This window comes from Dioscorea cayenensis, chromosome 7 (assembly GCF_009730915.1).
Source record: "Dioscorea cayenensis subsp. rotundata cultivar TDr96_F1 chromosome 7, TDr96_F1_v2_PseudoChromosome.rev07_lg8_w22 25.fasta, whole genome shotgun sequence".
NCBI lineage: Eukaryota > Viridiplantae > Streptophyta > Magnoliopsida > Dioscoreales > Dioscoreaceae > Dioscorea > Dioscorea cayenensis.
Window position 1 is genome coordinate 20659788 of NC_052477.1, and position 23142 is coordinate 20682929.

The 23142-nt window shown below is 35.1% G+C and overlaps 1 protein-coding gene and 1 pseudogene across 1 annotated transcript; one reads left to right on the forward strand and one right to left on the reverse strand.

Annotated features, from left to right (window-relative positions):
• The first annotated feature begins 2074 nt into the window (after positions 1–2074).
• Positions 2075–3669, forward strand: LOC120265731 (annotated as a pseudogene).
• Positions 3670–4356: 687 nt separating this feature from the next.
• LOC120265141 lies at positions 4357–8675 on the reverse strand. Its single transcript, XM_039273042.1, has 7 exons — positions 8558–8675; positions 8253–8364; positions 7318–7432; positions 6288–7175; positions 5797–6226; positions 4742–5725; positions 4357–4691 (listed from the first exon to the last, which is right to left on the reverse strand). Exons 1-7 carry the CDS (start codon positions 8673–8675, stop codon positions 4357–4359), a joined length of 2982 nt encoding a protein of 993 aa, XP_039128976.1.
• Between the last annotated feature and the right edge of the window lie 14467 nt (positions 8676–23142).

Consider the following 23142-nt stretch of genomic DNA (forward strand, 5'->3'; position numbering starts at 1 on the left):
TTTTCTTGTATTGTTGTTCTATTGACCTTCATGTATGTTACAATAAACATACTTTTTTCTACTATTAAATTAATTTGATATAAACAACATTGGTGAAGCAAGTTTAATGATATTGCTATAAAAATAATATGGTAAAATGATAGGATCAGATAATGTTAACTAAAAAACATTGTGTTAAGAAAATTTTAAAAATTTGTGCATTTCAATGATATACATGTGTGTACCTTTTTTTATGATCAAGGTTGTCAAACTCGGATTGACCGCCCGGTCGGACCAAAAAACTGGGAATTGGCCATAAGACATGTCCGGTCATCACATTTGAACCATTTTTGGAAGACTAGGTCAAAACTCGGTGCCTTGGCCGGTTAGATCAGGAACCGGATGAACTAGCCGGATTTGAGGGGATATAGAGGAGTGGATGTGGGCGGACTACATGGATGAAGACGACAACAAAATTTCATTGGAGATGGTCGAAGATGGTGCCTGTTTTGAAATGGAGAGATGTGATATGTATTAGAGGAGAAAGATTGCAAGTGAGAGAAGTGGGGATCATGTTTGTCTTCTTCGATGGAAGATGGGGATGGTGGCCATATAAAAAAATAAGATGAAGCCAGCAGCCTAGATGAGAAGGAGGGATAGAGTAAGGAGAAAGAGCATGAGAGAGAAGAGAAGCTGCTAGCCTGGGTTGCATTGGAAGGTAGACTCACATTAGGGTTTATTTTTAATTTTTCAATTAAACCCTCACTTGATTGAAGTTTTACAATTTACTTTTTTTTTTTTTATTTTCATTTCTACATAAAATCTTAAATCACACGTTTACATATATATATATATATATACACGCTTATTGGTATAAATATATATATATATATATTATACTTTTATGCAATATATTTTATGTATTTTTTTTTAATTTTTATAAAATATATATTTTTAATATTTTATTATTGACTCCAGTTCAACCTAGGTTTGAACCGATTGAACACATCAACCCCTAATCCATGGCCTTGGCCGGGTCAATGCCGGGACTGGGTCTGAAAATCTTGTTTATAATATTAATACTCAAATAAAAATTGAGATAAGTAATCCTATAGTTCAATCCAATTATGCGCAGATTATTGGATGTTTTTATATTTGAGCACTCGCAATCCCATCATAATCATTGGGCTACATCGGGCTTGCATATTAATAGTGCAATGTTTCTGTTCACATGTTTTTTAAATGATTGGTTAATCGTTTCATGGTCACATTAAACATATAGGACTAATTTACCACCATAATGGACACAATTTAACACAGTATTCAATTTCTCAACACGATGAGTAAATCATTTAGTATCAAATATGTGAACATGTTAGTGTATTGTACATAGAATAACACAATCCGTTTATGCCTCATTGACATAATTAACTTTGAGTTAAACCAAATAAAAAGCGTATAATTACAGTGGAGAATAAAATGAGATCTTCATGTCCACTCACATGTTGGAAGTGAGTTTAGCAACATATGAAAAAGTGCCATATATTTTGTGCCTCGCAAGATCAATTAGGATCAAATTTGTTAGTTTACAACCAACCTCACTGGATGGCCTCCCATTTTTTCTGCTGATCAGAAGTGTGAGTGCGGCCGTGTTCCTGCATAAAATCATCCTGGTCTTTGGTTGGTAAATATTTCACATAAAGTTATTCTAACAACTCCACCAAATTTGCCTTTTCATATAATTTACATTATTAAAAAAAAATCATAAAAGTTTCTTTATTCCTTTTTGGTCAACAAGAGCATCTAGGTACTAACCCATGTATTCCATGCAGGTTCTGACCAAACCAAATAAGGAAACAAGCTTCTTTTGCATTTGATGCCTCAATACTGAACAACTGTTTCTAACCATGAAAAAAAAGCTTTAATTGTATAATTTATCAAGAATGTCAAGTAACACTAAAACAAAATATTTTAAAGAACATCATTAATTTAGGGTTCACTCTAATACAAAGACCTTACAAGGCATGTGTATATAAGGCACCCAAAACCATTTCTTGAAGACATAGATGAAGAAGAAGAGGACAAGAAGAAGATGATGATGATGAACAGTGAGAGCTTTGCTAGTTTAGGCTCAAAAATGGCAAGCATGATGTTCATATTCGCAGTTTGCAAGCAATACTTCCCCTACCAACTCCACAACCTATTTTCCAAATACACCACAAAACTCATATCTTACTTCTACCCTTACATCCAGATAAGCTTCCCGGAATACATGGGTGACCGTCTTCGCTGAAGCGAAGCCTACATTGCCATTGAGACCTACCTCTCCGCCACCACCACCGAATGCGCCAAACGTCTCAAAGGTGAGATTGGAAGAGACAGTTCCAAGCTCATACTCAGCATGGCAGAGCATGAGGAGATCACTGAATACTTCCATGGTGTCAAGCTCTGGTGGTTCTCCAGCAGCATCTCACCTTCTAAGCAAACAATATCATTCTACCCTGCAAGCGAAAACAAACGGTCTTACCTCTTGACGTTCCACAGGAGACATCGAACTCTAATCAGTGAATCTTATCTTCCTTTTGTCATCCAACAAGGGAAGGACATTAGTGTGCAGAAGAGGCAGAGAAAGCTCTACACTAACAGTCCAAATTTTGATTACCATGAGTGTAGGAGAGTGCTTTGGAGTCATGTTCCGTTTGAGCATCCTGCCACTTTTGAAAACCTAGCCATGGAGAGTGAGATGAAACATGAGATAATTCAAGACCTGGTGAAGTTTAGCAAGAGCAAAGAGTACTATGCCAAGATTGGCAAAGCATGGAAGAGGGGTTACTTGCTTTACGGTCCTCCGGGGACTGGCAAGTCCACCATGATTGCTGCCATGGCTAACTTGCTCGACTATGACGTTTATGATCTTGAGCTTGCTGCAGTGAAGAACAACAGTGCATTGAGGAAGCTCATGTTGGAAACTACAAGCAAGTCGATCATTGTCGTTGAAGATATTGACTGTTCTTTGGAATTATCAGGGAAGCGGAAAGCCGAAGGGGGATCATTGGAGGGGAAGGAAGAAGAGAAGAAGGCCGTGGGTGGTCCTCCTGATAAGGAGGAGAGCAAGGTCACTCTGTCAGGGTTGCTTAACTGCATTGATGGGTTATGGTCTGCTTGTGGTGGAGAGAAAGTGATTGTTTTTACTACCAACCATATTGACAAGCTTGATCCTGCATTGATAAGGAGGGGAAGGATGGACAAGCATATTGAATTGCGGTACTGTGGATATGAAGGGTTTAAGGTGCTGGCCAAGAATTATCTTGGAGTGCAATCTCATGAATTGTTTGATAGCATTCATGAGTTGTTGAAGGAGAAGAAGATGAGTCCTGCTGATGTTGCTGAGAGTTTGATGCCAAAGAATGAGTGTGAGGATCAAATTGATGTTTGCCTGGAGAGTCTTATTAAGGCTCTGAAAGATTGCAAAGTCTTAAAAGATTGAAAAGGAGGAGAAGGCTGAAAGTATTGAATCAAAAGAAAACAAAGACTGAAGTTATAGAATTAATATTAGTTACTCTTCATTAGTAATATGATGGTTCTTCTATATGAACTTAGATTTATTAGTATATGGAATGTTACTAGTATGCATTAAGGTATTGACACTGTCTAGCCAGTGCTGCTGTTGGCTGATACGTATTCCTTTATCGTCGTTAATTGAATTGCCATGCAAACAAGTATGAAGAACCTTGTGGTAGATCATAGAATTTAATTGGGAGTGGATGATTATTTTCTAATACCCCTGTTAAGGCGTAAATTAACAGCACCCAATATTAATCCAATTTATAGGTATAGATATGAAAAAGAAAAGTTATATAGATGTCATAATGAAGAATATAGAATTTAAATAAGTAATCTTTTAAAAACAATATATAAGACTTGCAAAAATAAAAAATTATTCATTATAAAATAAATATTGACATAAAAATTGCTAATTCACATGGTGTGAAAGCTTCAAAATCAGATAAATATTTTTTAAAATAAAATGACTTTCTATATTTTCAATACAACCACAAAAATAAATTTTCTCATGAATATATAGGATATTATACCTTTTTTAATTAAAAAAAACAGTTATATTCTTTTTTTTTTCAAAAAAGTGGGCCTGCTATTCTAATAATAATAAAAAAACGTTGCATTCTTTTGTAAAATCATAACCTTATGTTTTTTTAAAAAGAATTTAGCCGTTATATATAATTTTTTTAAAAAAATAATCGTTATTTTTTTTTGACAGAGCAGCACAAAGGCTAATAGAAAAACAAAAAACGAAAGAAACAAAGAGAGAACAACAAAGTTTCAAAAGTGGCAGTTATGCTGCACACAGAGATCATCAAGCTAGAATGGCCTTTCCATGCCTATGAAAAAGAGTGAAAGCTGAGGATTTGAACGCCCAAGATTGGCCAAAGTATCAGCAAAAAAGTTAAGTTCCCTTGAAATAGTTTCAATTGTGATGTTAGGGAATATGTCTAGATTCTTCTTCATTGTTTGGAACTCCGTTGAGACATGCCAAGTGACGCTAGGATTGTAATGCTTCAGCAGCTGAGCCACACCTGGGCAATCATAGAAAATACGAGCCGGCGTCCAACTTTTATCAATGCAGGTCCGAAGGGCAAGATTGATTGCAGCTATTTCAGCTTGTATTTGAGAGGAAGCACTAGTACCCTTCAAACCTGCAGACCAAAAATACAGTTTGAATTAGTAAGAATTAAGAAATCAAGACCGACAAACAGGGAGCAAGGAGACCAAGAAGCATCCGTAAAGATGTGAATAGTGTTTATATTTGCACAAAGGAGAGCCTGATCCCTATGAGAAGATTTTCTGAAGTCATAGCAAAGAGACCAGGCCCTGGTGACAATCATACTGGAATTAACAGGATCATTTCTAAAGATAGTGTTGAAACGTTGCTTCCAAATGAGCCAAGTAACAGTTGCAATAATAGCCTTCACCCACGGGTCCAATATACCCACAAGGCAAGAACCAGTGCTAAGAGAATTGGACAGACATGAGGTCAGACCAAGATTATTGGATACATCGTGCCAGCACTGCAAAATCTTAGAGCAATGCCAAATTGCATGCTCAGCTGTTTCATCTTCCAGCCTACAAAGAGGACAAGGATTGTTAGGACCAATATTTAGATTATATAAATAAGCATTAGTGGGAAGTTTGCCATGCGCGAGTTTCCAAAGGTGGATTTTGATGTGAGGCAAGACAGGAAGCTTCCAGATTTCATTCCAACCTCTCCAGCAATCCAGCAAGTGATGCTGAGAATTGAGATAAGAATACACTGAAGAGGCAATAGTGGGTTTGCAAGAGAGGTTGTTCCATTTCCAAATCACAACATCCTCATTTTTGTAATGAATATCATTTATGAGAGCCATATCAAAAGAGGTGCCAAATAAACTAGCGATAGCCTGAGAGCAAAACCCATTAGAAGAGAATAGATCTGAAAATTGTAAATCCTCCAAATTCAGAGAAGTGTTAAGATAGGTGGGTTTCCGAGAGATTGGCAAATCAAAGAAACAAGCGTCATTCCAAATATCAACAAGCTCCGGGTTGCAAGCAAGAAGTTTAATGTTAGGCCTCAAGTTTTTAGCAGTGTTACATATAGATTTATAGAACAAGGAAGATTTAGAGATTTTATCAGGATTCCAAAGGTGCCAACCACCACTGTATTTGCTTTTAAAAATATTGATCCAAATTTTATCTTCAGAATTTAAAAGAGCAAACACATTTTTGCCATGAGAGAGTGATTCACAAGCCTAAAATTTCTAATACCCAGCCCCTCCTCAGGTTTGCGAAGAGTAGTAACTGTCCAACCGATAGAGTGAAAGCCCGAATTATTGCTGCTTCTACCCCAGAGAAAGTTCCTAGCAAATTTAGAGATATTGTCCAAAATAGATACAGGAAAATTCATAACAGAAAGAATGTAGTTAGGGATAATGAAGACAGAGCTGTTAAGGAGCGTAGTTCTGCCAGCTAGGGAAAGGGAAGAGTGGTTCCAAGAGTGGATAATTTTGTTGACCTTTTCCGGAATGAATTGAAGTTGATTAATAGTCAATCTCTTAGGGGAGATAGGCACCCCAAGATAAGTAAAAGGAAAAGTTCCCAACTTAATACCAAGAATTCTAGATATGGCAGTGGCTAACCTACGATTACACCAGGAAGGAACATACAGGGCAGATTTTAACAAATTAGGTTTTTGGCCCTGTAAGGGTATGATAGAGATTGAGACATAAATGACAGTTCCTGGCATTTCTCCTAGAGACTTTGGTGACAAGAATTAAGTCATCAGCGAACATCAGATGATTGAAATTATTGGTGAGGTTGTGGCTAAAGCCTTGAATCAAGTCAAGCTGAAGGGCTTTATTAAAAATGGCAGTAAGGTTTTGGGAGACCAGAATGAAGAGTAAAGGAGAGATGGGGTCACCCTGGCGGACTCCTCTACTACTTTTAATCCAAGAAGTATGATGGCCAATCACAATAAAGGAGAAAGAAGCAGATTTAAGGCAAGAATTAATCCAAGTAATCCACTTAGCAAGAAAGGAGAATCTTCGGAGGGTAGCAATAATGGCAGGCCACTCAATAGTATCAAAAGCTTTTTCAATGTCAATTTTGCAAATCATCCTAGGGGGAACCACTTTCAGTTTCAATACTATGGGCAATCTCTGGGCTGCAATAATATTATCAAAGGTGCCACGCCCCAAGATAAACCCAGCTTGTTCGGGGCCAATAAGCTTATGAATCACTAACTTGAGGCGATTAGCAAGTAACTTAGTAATAAGTTTATAACAAACATTGCATAAAGAGATGGGCCTGAAATCAGTCACAGAAATGGGATTAGATTTTTTAGGAATCAGAGCAACAAACGTTTTACCCCAAGAATGGGAAAGCTGTCCTGTGTCAAAAAAGTGAGAAAGGGCATTGAACAAGTGCTTCCTAACAATATTCCAGTAGAACAGATAAAATTCAGAATTGAGACCATCAGCCCCGGGGCTCTTACCAGAGGGCATGGATTTAAGGGTTTTGTAGACCTCTTCCACAGAGAAGGGTCTAGTCAAAAGGTCTCTATCCATGTCAGTAAGAGAAGGTAGGTCATTCGGTAAAGCATTAACAAAGAAATTCAGCATTATAGGAAGTAGCCAAAGACCAAAGATCTTTATAGAAATGAGTAAAATCAATTCTCAATATCAAGTTGAGTTGAAAAGGCATTACCCGATATATCCTTGAGTTCCTTGACTTTATTCAGATGCTGACGGATTTTGACAGTATTATGAAAGTATCATGTGTTGCTGTCACCTTGAGATATCCATTGAACTTTGGCACGTTGGCTCCAGAAAATGTTCTATTGACGCAAGAGCACATTGTGCCTATTATACAGAACACGAAGCCAAAGCCCATACCAAGCATCCATCTGTGACTCATCAACAGTTTCCAATCTCGTAATTTCCTCCTGGATGTGTTTGAGTTCAATATCAATGTGGCTAAGACCCCTCTTTTTCCACCTGAGAATGCTACTCTTAGTCAGAGAAACCGAGCGCATGAAGGCATGCAAAGGAGAGTTATTAGTATCATCAGACCAAGCTCTAGCGACACTATCATGACATCCCTCATAATTAAGCCAAGTATTATCAAAACGGAAGATTTTATTAGGGGGTTTAACAGAATTTCTAGCATGCAAAAAGAGGGGGGGGTATGATCAGAGCAGATACGGGGGAGATGAAAATTAGAATAATCTTTAAAACTTAAGAGCCATTGAGAATTAGCCAGGAATCTGTCCAGCTTTGCCCATCTACGAGCAAGGCCACTCTGAGCATTGCACCAGGAGAAGGAAGGTCCGGAGAAACCCAAGTCAAAGAGATTATTTTCAAAAATAAAGCTATTGAAAAACAAGGACTTCGCAGCATAATTTCTGAAATTCCCCCCACGAACCTCATCCGAATTTGATATCGGCATTGAAATCGCCTGAAATGAGCCACGACAAATCCAAATTGTTAATTTTGGTTAGAGAATTCCAAAGAAATTTATGGTCCGAAAGAACTTGAGAGTTGTAAACAGTAGTAAGTATCCAAGAATTGGTGCTATTGGAAATAACGAGATGAAGGGCAAGTCTATTAGTAGCAATGGGGGTAACCAAACCAATTGAGCGATTCCAAAGGACGATGATGCCTCCTAAGAAACCGACAGAAGGAATGGCCGCCCAATCCTAATGCCGAGCAAGTTTGGCGCAGAACCTGTGAATTCTCAAAGCATTAGTTTTAGTTTCAACCAAGCAAATAAAGTCTGGTCTACGAGGTTTGAATAAAATCTTGAATTCGAGCAGTAGTGGGCAAGTTCGATAAACCCCTGCAATTCAAAGTGATAACTTTTAAGTCCATGAATAACAGACAGAAGAGGAGAAATAGAAAAAGAAAAAAGGAAATAAGAAAAATCAGTTGAAAAGGAGAGCTTCTCCCTTTCTTCGGCTTCGCTCCCCTTTTCGAAGGAGCCCTTTTTAACGTTGTAGTGGTTTCATTCAAAGCGACTTCCTGGTAATGACCAAGAGTCATATCATCGTCGATCTCCTTCAAGGAACCATCATCATCAGAAGAAGTCTCCTCCATTGAGTGGTCCTTGCTGGGAAAGTTGTGTAGGGCATTGATGACCTGGCCAACCATCATGCCATGCCAATCCTCGAGAGCAAAATTTGGAGGCCGAGAGTGAAGAGGAACCAAAGCGATAAGAATCGGGTCCCCCGAAAGAGGAGGGATGTTTTGCTTAGAGGAAGAGCCAAGTTCAAAGGTGGGTCAAGTCCCCAAAGGGCCGCCCAAGGAAACATCGGGAGCCATCAGTGAAGGGGTTACCGGGGTGAGAGAACAGGTACGATAGAAGATTGTTTCTCGGCGGGAGAAGAACAGCCAAAGGAGGGGGGAAATTTCAAGGGTGGCTGTTTCTCGGGACTCACTAAGGGAGGTTGTTCCTCGGGACTCCCAGAAACATCATCAATAGGAAGGGAGGCAACGGGTAGAGTTTCAACGGGAGAGGGCTCCTCGGGAATAGGAACAGAGAAGGCACGAGAAGCACCCGCCTTACCCCCACGGCCCGAGGAGGCGCCATGGGTCTCTTGCATGTAGGACTTATCAGCCACATGTCCAGAAGATGTCCAAGCAGGGAGCCACGCTTCAGGATCAGGGCCGTCGTCCCCACAAGAGCCACCAGAGGTAGGAAGACGAGTCCCGCCGTGGCCACCGCCGCGAGAACCACCGCGCCCACCACCTCGGTAACCCCCACTGCCACGCGAAGCAATATGACCCTTCCTAGGCTTAAGCTATGGCCCAAATTCTCTATCAAGTACAGAGGAAGGCTGAGAGCCGAGGAGCTCGCCGGAGAAACCCCGTTGTTCATTGTCAACCTCATCAATTAACATCTCAGGCTCCACCTACACCTGCTCTGAATCATCTAGACCAGAGGGCACAAGGGATCCTGGTCGCGATTGACTGCCGACAAGGGAACAACTAGCTTCTCCATGGCCAATCCTCCCGCGCTTGAAACAGAAAGTGGGGAGCTTCTCATAGAGAACAAGGACAAAGACCGAAAAACCCCCATAATTAACCCAGGTTCCTTGCTGCAGAGGCAGCTCAAGATTGATTTCAATACAGACACGGGTAAACTTTGCCCGGGAACAGTCAAGAGTATGTTTGTCAACCTTGAGAACACGACCAAACTGGGAAGCCACTAACTCGATAATCTCTGCTCCCCATAACTCAATGGGCAAGTGGTATATTTGAATCCAAACCGCAACAATGGAGAGTTTCTCAAACGGCGGTTGGAAACTCTCCGACCAGGGAGAGAGTTGGAGGATTCTACCAGCCACTGTCCAGGGTTCGTCCCACAAGAGTTTCTCCTGCATGTCAGTGGTTTTACATTTAACTAAATAATAACCATTTGGGAGATCGGCAACAGTAAAATCTCCAAGGCCTCTCCAGGTATCAGCAAAGGCAAGTTTCGCTTGGTCCAGCGGAAGTGCCTTGCCCAAAAATTTTGCATAAAGTGAGGTCTGCATACTGTTCTTGGCATGAATCCAAAGATCTTGGTCAATATTAATTGCATTTGATGTTGAGTTCTTGATTTTTTTCAAAGTGATCTCTCCTCAGATGCGGGGGAGGTTCTTGAAGTTCTTCCTTTGGTCCGGTGGCGACGACTTTGGCCCATGAAACCCTCAAGAGGGAGTTCAGACCGCAAGGCAGGCGAACACTTGGGCCCCGGAGGGGCCATTAGGAGCTTTCAGAAGATCAGAGGAGAACTTCGTCAGAAGATCAGAGGAGAATGCATGAACCAAATCCCTAAAAAAAAAAAATAAAAAAATAAAAAAATAACCGTTATAATCCGATCTCTGTCTCGGTAGCGTAGTGATGCCGACAAAGCTCAGTAGTGTCGACCTTGTTTTTGTGGCCCCATTGCCATAGATCCCCTTTGCCCTCCTTTTCTCCTCTCGCCATTAGAGCTCGAGGAGCTCATTCTCTTCTCTCCCACTCTCCTAGACTAAGCCCTTCTTGTTTTCCCTGAAATGACTCCACTGTGTCAACCTTGGTTGACATTGAGGACGAATTGATTTAGTGCTTCGATTCCGCATCTTCAATCGGAGGAAATGGATACCAGCATCAGAGCTTCTTCGGTTTGTTGCCTTTGCCCCAGAAATGTTTGATGATTTTGAATTTTTTGGGTTTCTTTATTTGAGTGGATGTTATTGTGTGTTCGTGTTATTGTTTTCTGAGTTGATTGCTTGTAAATCAGATGAATCAATGGAAAAATCAGATGAACTTCACCATCATTGTTGTTTCGAATGTTTGATCAAGTGAAATGCTATCTAGTTGTTATATTATCTGTTTTTGAGGTTGAACTCTTTCTAGGTTGTAGTTTGTAATTGCTATTTGACAAACTTATTGAAATGAACCCGGTCATCAAGAATTAGTATTTTTTGATTAATTGCAATTCCAGTGTGGAATACTTTTAATGTATGTGCAATAGAAATATAATCATGAAAGATTTAATATTCATTTCTTAAGCCAAATCAACCAGTGCTTAATTGTTTCAGGTAAAGCATGCAGGTTTTAACTAATGGATCGATAATCTCTGTTCTTGATTGAATGAACAAGAACTAAACCTTTTATGCCCCTGATGAAACTGTCTACATATTGAACTGAACATTCACTGTCTTGATAATCTAAATGATTACAAAGATCTAATTTTGCCCTGGTATTTTGGCAAGCCAAAAAAGAAAATTATCAACCAACCACCTTCGCATTCATCCTGACTTCCTGCTTTAAAACTTTTGGCCTATTTTATTTGTATGGATGATTGATGATGTGTTTTTCTCAATTTAGATATATTTTATCCATGTTGAGATTTAGTTTCAGAAACTTAGTTGTCGCTCATACATGTTTAAGCTTAAGACACAAAGATAGCATATATATATATTTGAAAGTCAATATTAAAATCATTTATATTGGTCCTTCTCAAGTGCTTGTTTATATATGATTTATGTAAAAAAGGTGAATATTCATGCTTTTAGAAGGGGTCAAATTAGTGAGTTACCTCTTGGTTTATAACTATGCAATGACCAATGACAGAGAACCTGTATGGGTGGTTTAATTCAAATAATTTTATTTAGTAGTATGATTTAAATAAAGTAAAAACATTCGGAAGAAACTCGGTTTATTCTATTTATATAAGTAGCTTTACATTTGAAATTGATTCTACCAAGTTATGTAACTGTTAAAATCACCAAATGTGATGTAGTGTTTGTTTTCATTATTTAATTTATTAGATATTCAGGTGCTGCTTCCTTAATTGCCAACTGAAGAAGTTATCACCTTTATAATGAATCATCTAGCTATGAAATCACATACAAAGAATCACCGATCCTTCTGGAGGTAAGGACTAAGCATTAAGCTTTTGTATCAATTGTCTAAAGCACATTGTACATCTACCATATGCTTCACATTTTATAGAATAGGTTTCATGAAATGTTCTTGGATTTAAAATTTCTTACTCGCTTCTTAGTTTCTATAATTTTCTTGTGTTCACTATATTAAACTAATCCACATGGCTCAGTATTAGTTTCTTGTTTTATTTATTAAATTAGTTTGAGTTCATTCTTCTTATTTTCAAGTAGTTTCATTACATAATACAGGTTCAACTTCTTAGATTCTTTTTTTTTTTTTCTAATTTTCCAAATTATGTAGAATTTTTCTTTATTGATTTGGCAGTGTCCTGATTCATTGTTATTGCAAAGCAAGGTTTCTGAATTAGTGTGGGATTCATGTTTCTTTTCATTTCATTGCTTTCAACAAGTCATTCTATATGCTTTTGGTTGTAAAGTTTGTAATGTGAGCTCATTATATGTACTATTCCAATCATAAAATTATATGTACACCAATAATTTATCAACTTTAGAAAAGAATAAATTTATTGTTTATTTTACTGTGTTTGGTGTTTGCTATGATATCTATGCTCCATGTTTTCATAGACCCAATAACTTGAAAAGCTGGCCTCGTCTATTTCCAATATTTATTTATTTTCTTAATTATAAATTTTATTGAACATCTTCAATGGTTGATCTGTATTGTTCAGAGGTCATTACCAAAATGCAGAATTTTTTATAATCTGGACTATGCTCTCCATGCCCACAATCAGACTTTACCTTTGGCCATCAAAATGAGGTATGCTTCCCTCTTTGTTTAATTACCTATTTACCTTATTTTTTTCTGATGACAAATCTGCATATGCAAGCGAAAGGGCTAAGCAACAGGAAGTATTTTTTGGGATCCACATTAATTTCCAAGTTTATCTCTTAGTTTTTAAAGAAGTTTCAGCAGTGCCATTGCCTAATCTCTCATGCACTTTCATTTTAGCACCTATACAGTAGTTAAAATTACAAAAAAGGCTATCATCCAGAATAAAAAAATATAATTTAGATAAACCCTTTTATATTTATAAACTTTAACTAAGCAACCCTGTCTCTAGAATTTTAATTTGATTTTTTTTCTCTTGAAATACCTACAATTTACTATTTTACATGGGCACCAATATGGGTTTCATTAAGAAGTCCTTCAGTTTTTTGTAACAATAATTTAGTATCTTTCATGTATATTTTATCCATATAAACTCCAACAATTATACAATACCTTCTATCAATAAATTCAATTTTGAGATTGTTATATACACACTTATGTATGTATATATACAAATTCTTGAATTCTACTTATTCTTTTCATTCACTCTTAAACCTTTGAAATTTTTTATAGGCCTTTTTTTAATCCATATATTAATATGTGTATGTTAAAAATAATTTTAAATTTTTACCTAATCAAAATATTTGAGAAAATATTTTTTTTATCCTGTTAATTCACCTAATAACTTATTGAGAACTAATGCATGTGCATGTTATGCGTACTATATATATATTGACAAGAGTGTAACTATTTATGTGAACTTCATAGGATACTCTTTCATTTCAGCCCAACCATTCTGACAATTATTTACTTATATTTCATACTCCCGCATTCACTATCTATATAGCATTAAAAGGAAAGAAACTGATAGTCATGTTATGTAAGTCACTAATCAACTGCCAATGTCAAATAAAAAAAAAGTATTGGATGTATTGAAGATTAAATTGCGTGGAAGAGGTGAAGAACTTGTTCTATCCGAAAAATGTCATAGGCCAACTTCTTTAGCTGCTCAAGAAGTCCTCTCTTCTTGGAATCAAGCCTTTCTCTTATTTCTCCTGGTTTACTAGTTGTCTAGTGCTTCACATGGTTGAATACAATTGTTTGTTACTTGTGATCTTTAGCACTAATTTTTCAATTGCTAATTGACCTTGCATGTTGACAGTGACCAAGTTTTTATTTAGTATGATATCAGTAACTAATAGTTTGGGATTTCTTTGCTTTTGCTTTATAGTAAAATTTGATTTTGATTTGATATTCATCAAATTGCATACTTAGCATTGATATTGGTTTCATATGGCTTTTATGATGGTATGCATATATGATATTGCTTTACAGTGATATAAATTCTATAAAGAGCATAGAAATGTATATAAATATGTTCATATAAGTACTATAGCACCGTGGTTGCAGAGGGCCTGTGATTGTGTCCACTCCATGAATCACTTGTGTCAGCATGGATGTTAATTTTATAACTGTCCGAATTTGTATAGGAGAAACATGTGTTTTTAATTATATCTCCATACAAAATTTGATACACAACCATGGAATAGTTGATAACTAGAAATCTTAAGATGATGTCCTTTTTTCTCTTAAGCCTGTCTGAAGTTTTTTTAGAAAAATCAGGCATGTATATTTTAGTATAGAAGATGCTACTAGGGATCATTATTTGTTTATAAACTCTCTTGGCGGATGGGTATTCCCAGGATGGTGGGTTATCTTACTTATGTGTCAAACAGACTTAATAATCTGGTTGGTTTATTTGATATTGGTCTTGTTTCATGGTTGCAATTTTTCTTCTTTTCTATTGGATGTATGAATGATCATTTTTTTTAGTGGTGTTCAAGTCTTGGTAAAATACAAACTTACAATAACTTGTCTTAGGCAGCCTAGAACAACTGTTTGAAATTGAAATTGATGTATATAGCTTAGATGATTTTTTAAATTTGGATTTAAGAAATGGTTTGCAACTAATTGAAATTGATAAGTCTTTTATTTAGCTTTATAATCACCAACTATATAATTTTTGATGATTATAAACTTACAATAGCTTGTCTTAAGCAGCCTAGAACAACTGTAGGTATTGTCGGCTTTGATTGTTATGTTGGAGTTGTTTGTGAACATATTAGTTTTTTCAATGATTATTTGCGGATGATTCTTTCTTTATGTTTGTGCTTCTCTTTCCTAATAACCCAAATTTCCTACTAAACAACGTAAGGTCTCAAGACTTAATAATTTTAAAACATTTATTTAATAAAAAATTATAAATATTAATAACAAATAATTTAATTATAAAACAAAATTTTAATTCTAAATTATTTATTTTTAATTTCAATTAATTAACTTAAAGCTTGGCCAATTTCATATAAAAGTTTTTCCACCACAATGATATTAAACTTTACATTTTCACCTAAGTTTTGACTATTTGTAGCCCTAATTTTACATGACTCAAAAACTCATAGTGCGACTTATGTGATTTGTTGAACTATAAGAAATTTTTTGAGAGATTAGACTTAGGCTCATGTTCAAACTTAGATGCAAACTCAGAGAATTAAAGGTCTAATTAAACATATTTGTAGGGTTTTATTATGTGGAAAATAACTTTGGCAAAGTGTGAACCACGATCATTATATTATTTTCAACATACATGAATTATCTTTTCAAACTCAAACTCAAATTTAGACTCAAACTCAGAAATTTAGAGTCTTAAACTCAAAGAATTTAGTGTCCATTTAAATACTTTTCTTATTATTTTATGAAAAGAGACTTTGGTAAAGTGTGAACTGTCATTATTATACTCAATTTTTAACATACAAAAATCTTCTTTTGTACATGTGTTTTTTTATCAATTATAAGTTTTTCACATAAATTTGTGCATTTTTGTTTGATTTTTTTTTTTTAAAAAATTGGTATTAGAGCAAGTATGTTGGATTTAATCATGATAATGGCAAGTTTGAAATATGGCATCGTCTTGTCGGAGCTCAACACTAGAATTTCACTATTGCAAGTCAAGATGCAGGTTGTGCGATTTAAATAATACACTATTGGGAATTGATTATATGCCCTTATCTTTGTTGTTAGAGGAGGAGAAGCAATGTAGAGAGATCGAAAGATTGTCATAAATTTGTCTGCATTTATACTACGGTGTCTTGTAAGAGAAAAAATGTCGCTTCATTGTGGTTGAAATCGGACAAGTTGTGTGTGACAAAAAAGCCTTGCCGTAAATTATATTTGAAGTAACAACTATATTTTTACCGTATGCTTCATTATATGCCCTTGTCGTTGTTATAGGAGGAGAAGTAATGTAGGGATCGAAAGGTTTTATTGTAAATTTATCTGCATTTATAGAATCAAATACTACGGTGTCTTGTAAGAGAAAAAATGCCTCTTCATTGTGGTTGAAATTGGACAAGTGTGTGACAAAAAAAGCCTCACCAATAAGTTATATTTGAAACAACAACTAGATTTTTCATCATATGGTAGTGTATCAGTTTAATGGGTTTTAAAAAATTGTCTTTGATTTGGAGACCATAGGCATTAAGTGTGACGAAGAGGATTTACTATTTATTAAAAGCATTGTTTTAATATTATATGAAAATGACTTTGGTAAAGTGTGAACCATCACCATTATACTCAATTTTCAATATACAAAAATCTTCTCTTATGGATGTGTTTTTTCTAGATTATGGAGAAAAGAAATTTATGTATTCTTGTTTGATTTTTTATACTTAATATTGTTCTTTATTTCTTTCAAATTGCTATTAGAGCAAGTGTCTTGGTTTTAATCATGATAAAGACATGTTTGAAATATAATATCATCATGTTGGAGTGCCACACTAGAATTTCACTATGACAAGTTAAGCTGCAGATTGTGCTATTTGGACTCCAACCCATTTTCTATGTGTTGGTGTTCTATATGACCGACATAAGACTTGACTTGCTAGATATTATGGAGGTTCAGTGAGCACCATGCCAAATCTGCCTACCATTTCCTTCTCTTTTTGGCCAATATGAGTTCATCTGGTACTAGCAGCTTTATCGAGGGAATTTACAAGATACACTATTGGGAATTGATTATATGTCCTTATCGTTGTTATAGAAGTAGAAGCAATGTAGAAATTGAAAGGTTTTGTCTTGAGTTTATCTACATTTGTAGAAACAAATACAACACAAGAGAAAAAAAATGCCTCTTTATTATGGTTGAAATTGGAAAAGGTATGTGTGGAAAAAAGCCTCACCAAAATACATTATATCTGAAGCAACAGCTATAATTTCATCATATGGTAGAAGGTATGTATCAGTAAATGGGTTTTAAAACATTATCTTTAATTTAAGGACCATGGGTGTTAAGTGTGACGAAGTGGATTTAGTGTCTATTTAAAGTAGTGTTTGTTTGATGTATTTGGAGTTACATGCATGCAACTTCAAATACATTTGGTTTCACGGCCAAATTGGGGGTAAAACCAACTCCTTCATTTGAAAATCCCCCACGTGATTAGCACCTAAGAATTCACAGGCATAAGCAGGTAGTTTTAATCTCCATATTGGGTACCTATGCCTCATCTCTAACCCTCTTTAGCCGACACCAATGCCTCATCTCTAACCCTCTTTAGGCGACACCATCTTCCTCCCATGTTGTGCCTCCCTCAATTCCGATGTGATCAGCTCCTTGGTACTTTCAACATTGACGCAAATGTTGAGCAACAATGCAATGCTGCAATTGGGCAGAGATTGACTAGCCATTATCCGAATTCTTGTGAGTTTCCTAAGTGGTTGTGTCGCCCGCAATCTCCCCACCTCAGTCCTAGTCTCCAATACTCGAGTCTAGAAACCTTGTGTTTCCTCCTCCTCTCAATGATCACTGACATAACCTCCTCCTCTTCCTCTTGAAACCTTGCATACCTCACTAGCAAATCGATGCCGTCATCAGCCTCGAGCACCACGATCCTTGCATAGCTGTTATCCTTCTGGATTGCCTCAACCAATGCTACAATTACTCTGTCTCTCATCTCCAAATCCCTAATCCTTAGTCTCATAAGTGGTCCTTGATATAGAACTCATGTCCTTGTGGCTGGCTCTGGCACCATATCTTGAGACAATGATGGCCTACACATCTGTCAAGATTCATGTGAATTTTGTGCTTTTATTTATATTTATTTTATTAATATATGAAATTTTGTTACATGCCAAGCAAAATTATAATATTCACCATTTAGTGTTTTGTGCTAATTATAAGTTTGAAGGAGAGTTGTTACTTGTTAAATAAAACTGTAAAAGTATACTACTCACCATTTTTTTGAAAATATTAGCAATACTAATAATTAAAAATAACTAAAAGAACAAAGTAATAGTTGAACTTACACTTATTAAAAAATGATTCTAATATCTAGCATTTAATTTCATAATCAATTTTGATTTATAGTTTATTATTAATAATTAGGTTAAAATAACTCAATTTAATTTTGTTATATATTAAAAACATGACATGTAATGGTAACTTCACCTTAGATGACCACATAACTTAAATGCATTAACTAATCTTTCAAACCAAACACAGAATATTATAATACAATATCTTCAATGACATCTAGTCAAACACTAGATTTGACTTCATTATAATTTTAACTCAAAGTACTTAATGCTATATTGTAACTAAAAATTTATTGTATTTACAATTACATTCAACAAAATGCCACATAAACATATTTTTAATATTATGTGGAAAATGACTCTGGTAAAGTGTAAACCACCATCATTATACTCAATTTTCAACATTCAGAAGTCTTTTGTTGTGCATGTGTTTTATTCTCGATTATGGGTTTTTTTCACAAATTTATGTATTCTTGTTTGATTTCTTTTACTTATTATTGTTCCTTAAATCTTTCAAATTGGTATTAGAGCAAGTGTGTTGGTTTTAATCATGATAATGGCAAGTTTGAAATATGACATCGTCTTGATGGAGTGCAATATTTGAATTTCACTATGGCAAGTCAAGATGCAGTTGTGCGATGTGGATGATATACTATTAGGAATTAATTATATGCCTTTGTCATCATTACTAGAGGAGAAATAATGTAGAGACTGAAAGGTTGTCTTAAATTTACTTGCATTTATTGAATCAAATACTATGGTGACTTGAAAAAAAAATGTCTCTTCATTGTGGTTGAAATTGGACAAGTTATATGTGATGAAAAAAGTCTCATTAATAGGTTATATCTAAAGCAACAACTATATTTCGAAATAGCTATATTTTCATCATATGGTAGAAAGTATGTATAAGTTAAATGGGTTTTAAAAAATTGTCTTTGATTTGGAGACCATAGGCGTTAAGTGTGATGAAGAGGATTTAGTGTTTGATTATATTTTTTTTTGGTGCTTGCCTCATATATGACTGTTAAAGATACTGTTATATGCAGTCATAAGACTCTCACTCTATAATAAGTATATGATGATCTACTCTCTAAGGACAAGACCAGAACTGATACTCAGGCAAAGGATCTTGCTATTAGTGGGAGGACATAGGAGAAGAATTCTGATGGTGATAAAAGAGGTATATTGAAATTTAGAAACAAGAACTAGACCTGTAGTTTTTGCAAGAAGAAGAGACACATTGTTAAAGGTTCAAAATCTAAATTGCAAGGAGATGAACTATAAGGTAACGTCATACTGATTTGGTCATGATGATAAAGTGTTTAATCACTGACTTGCAACCTTGAATGTTTGCCCATCTTTTGCACATATTTATATTACTTTGAAAGGAAACTATTAGAAAATAATTTGAATCAAGAGTTGAAGAGTAACAACGGTTGTTCTAGTTTGAATTGTCACTTCTAAATCTATCCCAAATTTTAATAGGGGTTTTCTAAACGGGTTCTATTAGGGTTTGAGTAAATCAATATCAAAAAATTGCCACCTTCTAAATTAAGCTCCCCATTTATCTCTAATAAGATATCTGGACATAACAATGAAACAAAAAAAATGTAGATAATAAACAAGTCAAATAATATCCCATAAATATGGTCTTTAGCAATGTTTTCAGAATCGGACTGGGAAGTGAACCGGCCAAGCAACTGGGTCATGAGTCAATCGGTTGGACTGGATGACCCGATTTGGTCGAACCTGATGATGTAATAATTATATATATATATTCTCCAAAATTCTATATATATATATATATATATATTCCATGTCCAATTTAATCTAATGACAAAAAGCTACACTTTATTCATCACATAATGTCAAATGGTAAAAACAATGTTAAAGAAGAACATCTAAATAATAGTACGAAAATCTAAAAATATTACAAAGAAAGAAAATTTAACAAGGTCACAATATAAATGAAAATATAACATGGTCTCAACAACATGAAAATTTTTTAACAAAGTCACAACAACATCACAACAACATGAAACTAAAATTTAACATTGTCACAAGACTTGTAGCAACATGAAAGAAAATCTAACAAGGTCACAACAACATGCATACATGGAAATTAAAAGGTTTAGCAAATAAAAAACTTAGCATCTTCATCTAATTTCTTGGAGGGGGTGGAGGTGGGGATGGTAGCCAATCTTCTTCATCTAAATTGTTGCTAGTTATTCCTTGAAAACCGACTATTTCATGGTCACTATCTTCGGTGATTATCACATCGTCTTGTTCATCATCACCTAAAAATTCATATCATGAATTAATAGTTATGAATATGAATATGAATACGAAGCATTGACATTAAATATAATTAATAGTTAAAAAAAGAGTTAGAAACTTAACCTTTAGATAGCTTAGTTGATTGTTCACTACCTCTTGGTTGCTTCTCCAACATGTTCTCTAATTCATTATAGTCAAGTTCTCCTTCTGGTTCTTCATTCACGACCCAAAATTAAGTTTTGTCAATTGATTCATAATCCACTGGATCGTACGATCTATTTTTAGAAGATGACCTATAAAAAAACAAAATATTAAATAAAAATCATTTGCATGTAAAGAGTATTTGACAAATTAAAAGTTTAAAACCATAAATGTCATACCTATGTTGCAAACGTAGATTATAGTAAACATACACCAAGTCATTAAGTCTTTGATGGTCTAATATATTCCTTTTGGTATGTATACGTTCAAACACACATTTGTGAGCTCCTTTTTCTTAGCTGACCTTTAATTAGGGTTGACCGGTTAAAAAGCAAGGATCACAAATTAAATTTTATTATTTTGTAGACTTCAAGGGATTGTAGGTTCATGACTTCCATTAGAGGCTAGCCCCTAATGTTCATTACCCTGAACATAGTCGCATGGACCTCCGATTAAGAAAATAAGTGTGAAACAAGAAAACAAATTGTGACAGTCAATTTTCATTCATTTCAATAAATATGAATTTGTGGATTTCATTGAAGATACAAGAAATTCGAAATCATCTATAAACTTGTGTTTGAACTTGTATACGAGCTTGTGTCTTGGATATTTTGGATGTTGATTTGCATCTTGAGTTTGATTTGAATTTCAAGTCATGACTTCTACATGTTGATGAACCATGGACTTGATTTTTGACTTTTCATAAAGCTTCGACTTTTTTGCTTGTGAAGCTTCTTTCTTGACTTGTGAAACTCTTTGGGTCTTTGACTTCTGATGTCTTAAGGCTCACTGAGTTCAATTGTCGATTTATATGGATTTTTGAATATTGACTTGACTTTTTGATGTCTTGAGACCATTGAGTTCGGGTTGTCGATTTATATGGGTTTTCAAATATTGACTTGTGCAACTTTTTTTGGGTCTTCGACTTTTGATGTTTTGAAACCGCTAATTTCAATTGTCGATTCATATGAATTTTTAAATATTAACTTGTGAAACACTTTCGGTCTTCGACTTTGATGTCCTAAGACCATTGAGCTCAATTGTCGATTTATATCGATTTTCAAATATTGACTTGTGAAACTCTTTAGGTCTTCCATTTTTGATGTCTTGAGACCGCTGAGTTCAATTGTCGATTTTTTTTTATAGATTTTCAAATATTGACTCTTTCATATTTTGAGTCTTGACTTGGCTGCTTTGGCTTTGGATTTTATACATCCATATATATGTTTTTATCACATCATATATATATATTTGAACATAATCGCTGTATATGCCTCGTCACCGTGTTGCGTGCCTCATTGCCGTCTTGAAATAAATATTTCATGACCGCCTTAAAATTTATTTATTTATTTTTATAATTTTTGACACCGTTTTGAAATGAATAAGTCACTATTGTCTGTGCCTTATCACTGCGTTGTATGCTTTGCTGTCGTTTTAAAATATATATCTCATTGCTGCCTTGAGATAAATTTAGCGACTATCTCGAGATAAGCACCCTTGTCGTTGCTTTGAGATTAGCATTTATTATTTTTTTTAGTTGCATCAGGATAAGTCTTCTCCATTTATACAGTGCATATTTCTCTGCTATCCGCTTGCTTGCATATCATTTCGATTATTTATTTATTTATTTTAATCCACACTTATCATAGTGGGTTCTATTTATTTATTTTTTTAAAGGGCATGTGAGTATATAGCATGCTCTCTTCTCATTTATTTATTATTTATTATTATTATTATTATTTTTATCATGCACATGCTTCTCATCATTCAATAATGGTGGGCCCATGCCTTTTATTTTATTTCTTATTTATTTCTTTTCTTAATGCATGTCATGAGAATATAGCATGCTTTTCTCTTTCTGTTGTTTTGTTGCATGCTTCTCATTATTTTATTTTATTTTTATTTTTTTTGAATGATGGAGCCCACCTTTGGACTTTTCTCTTTCAAGCGTTTACATTGGTTGGGTACATACATTCGTGTATGTAATGCCTTATATATATATTATGAAGTTGTGGTTCATCTGATAAGTCAAACTATCAGGTACACCAGCAACATTCTCAACACTTCTTCTCATATATATATCTCAGAACATTGAATAATGATTAGAAGTACAACTAATTTCTTTCATCTCATTCAACATTTCATTCAATAAAATATAGCTTATAAATATAAAATTCTTGTTTGTTGTAATCGACAATCCTCGTCACATTAAAGCTGATTCACTAACTTTGGCTTTTTAAATGTGATTATATATTCAAGAATTTGCCAAAAATGCTTCAATTCATCCATTGCACACCTCGGTTTTCACCACCAAGCGAGTGACATCAATTGGCCGAAATCTTGAAAGAGCATATGAGCAACAGAGTCATCATTTTTTTGTTTGAGAAGAATAGATGTGACCAGTTGCACCTTGGAAATATGCATTTGCCACAAGAAACTTGTCATCCTTCTGTAATGTTCTTGGAATCATGTCTTCTAAAGAATCCGTACTTTGCCTGAGCAAATTGGGCTTTCCTTCTTCAAATTCCTTCTCTGAAGAATCACACAATTCATCAACATGTTAGCC

Bases quoted from the DNA above. Each gene is read 5' to 3' on its own strand.
- LOC120265141 (XM_039273042.1), bottom strand. From the start codon at position 8,675: ATGGTTGGCCAGGTCATCAATGCCCTACACAACTTTCCCAGCAAGGAC. The intron at 7,433-8,252 runs GTTCTGCGCCAA...GATGAGTCACAG, and splicing joins AATGCTTTGAGAATTCACAG to ATGGATGCTTGGTATGGGCT. The intron at 4,692-4,741 runs GTCTTGATTTCT...TTTGGTCTGCAG, and splicing joins TCCTTGCTCCCTGTTTGTCG to GTTTGAAGGGTACTAGTGCT.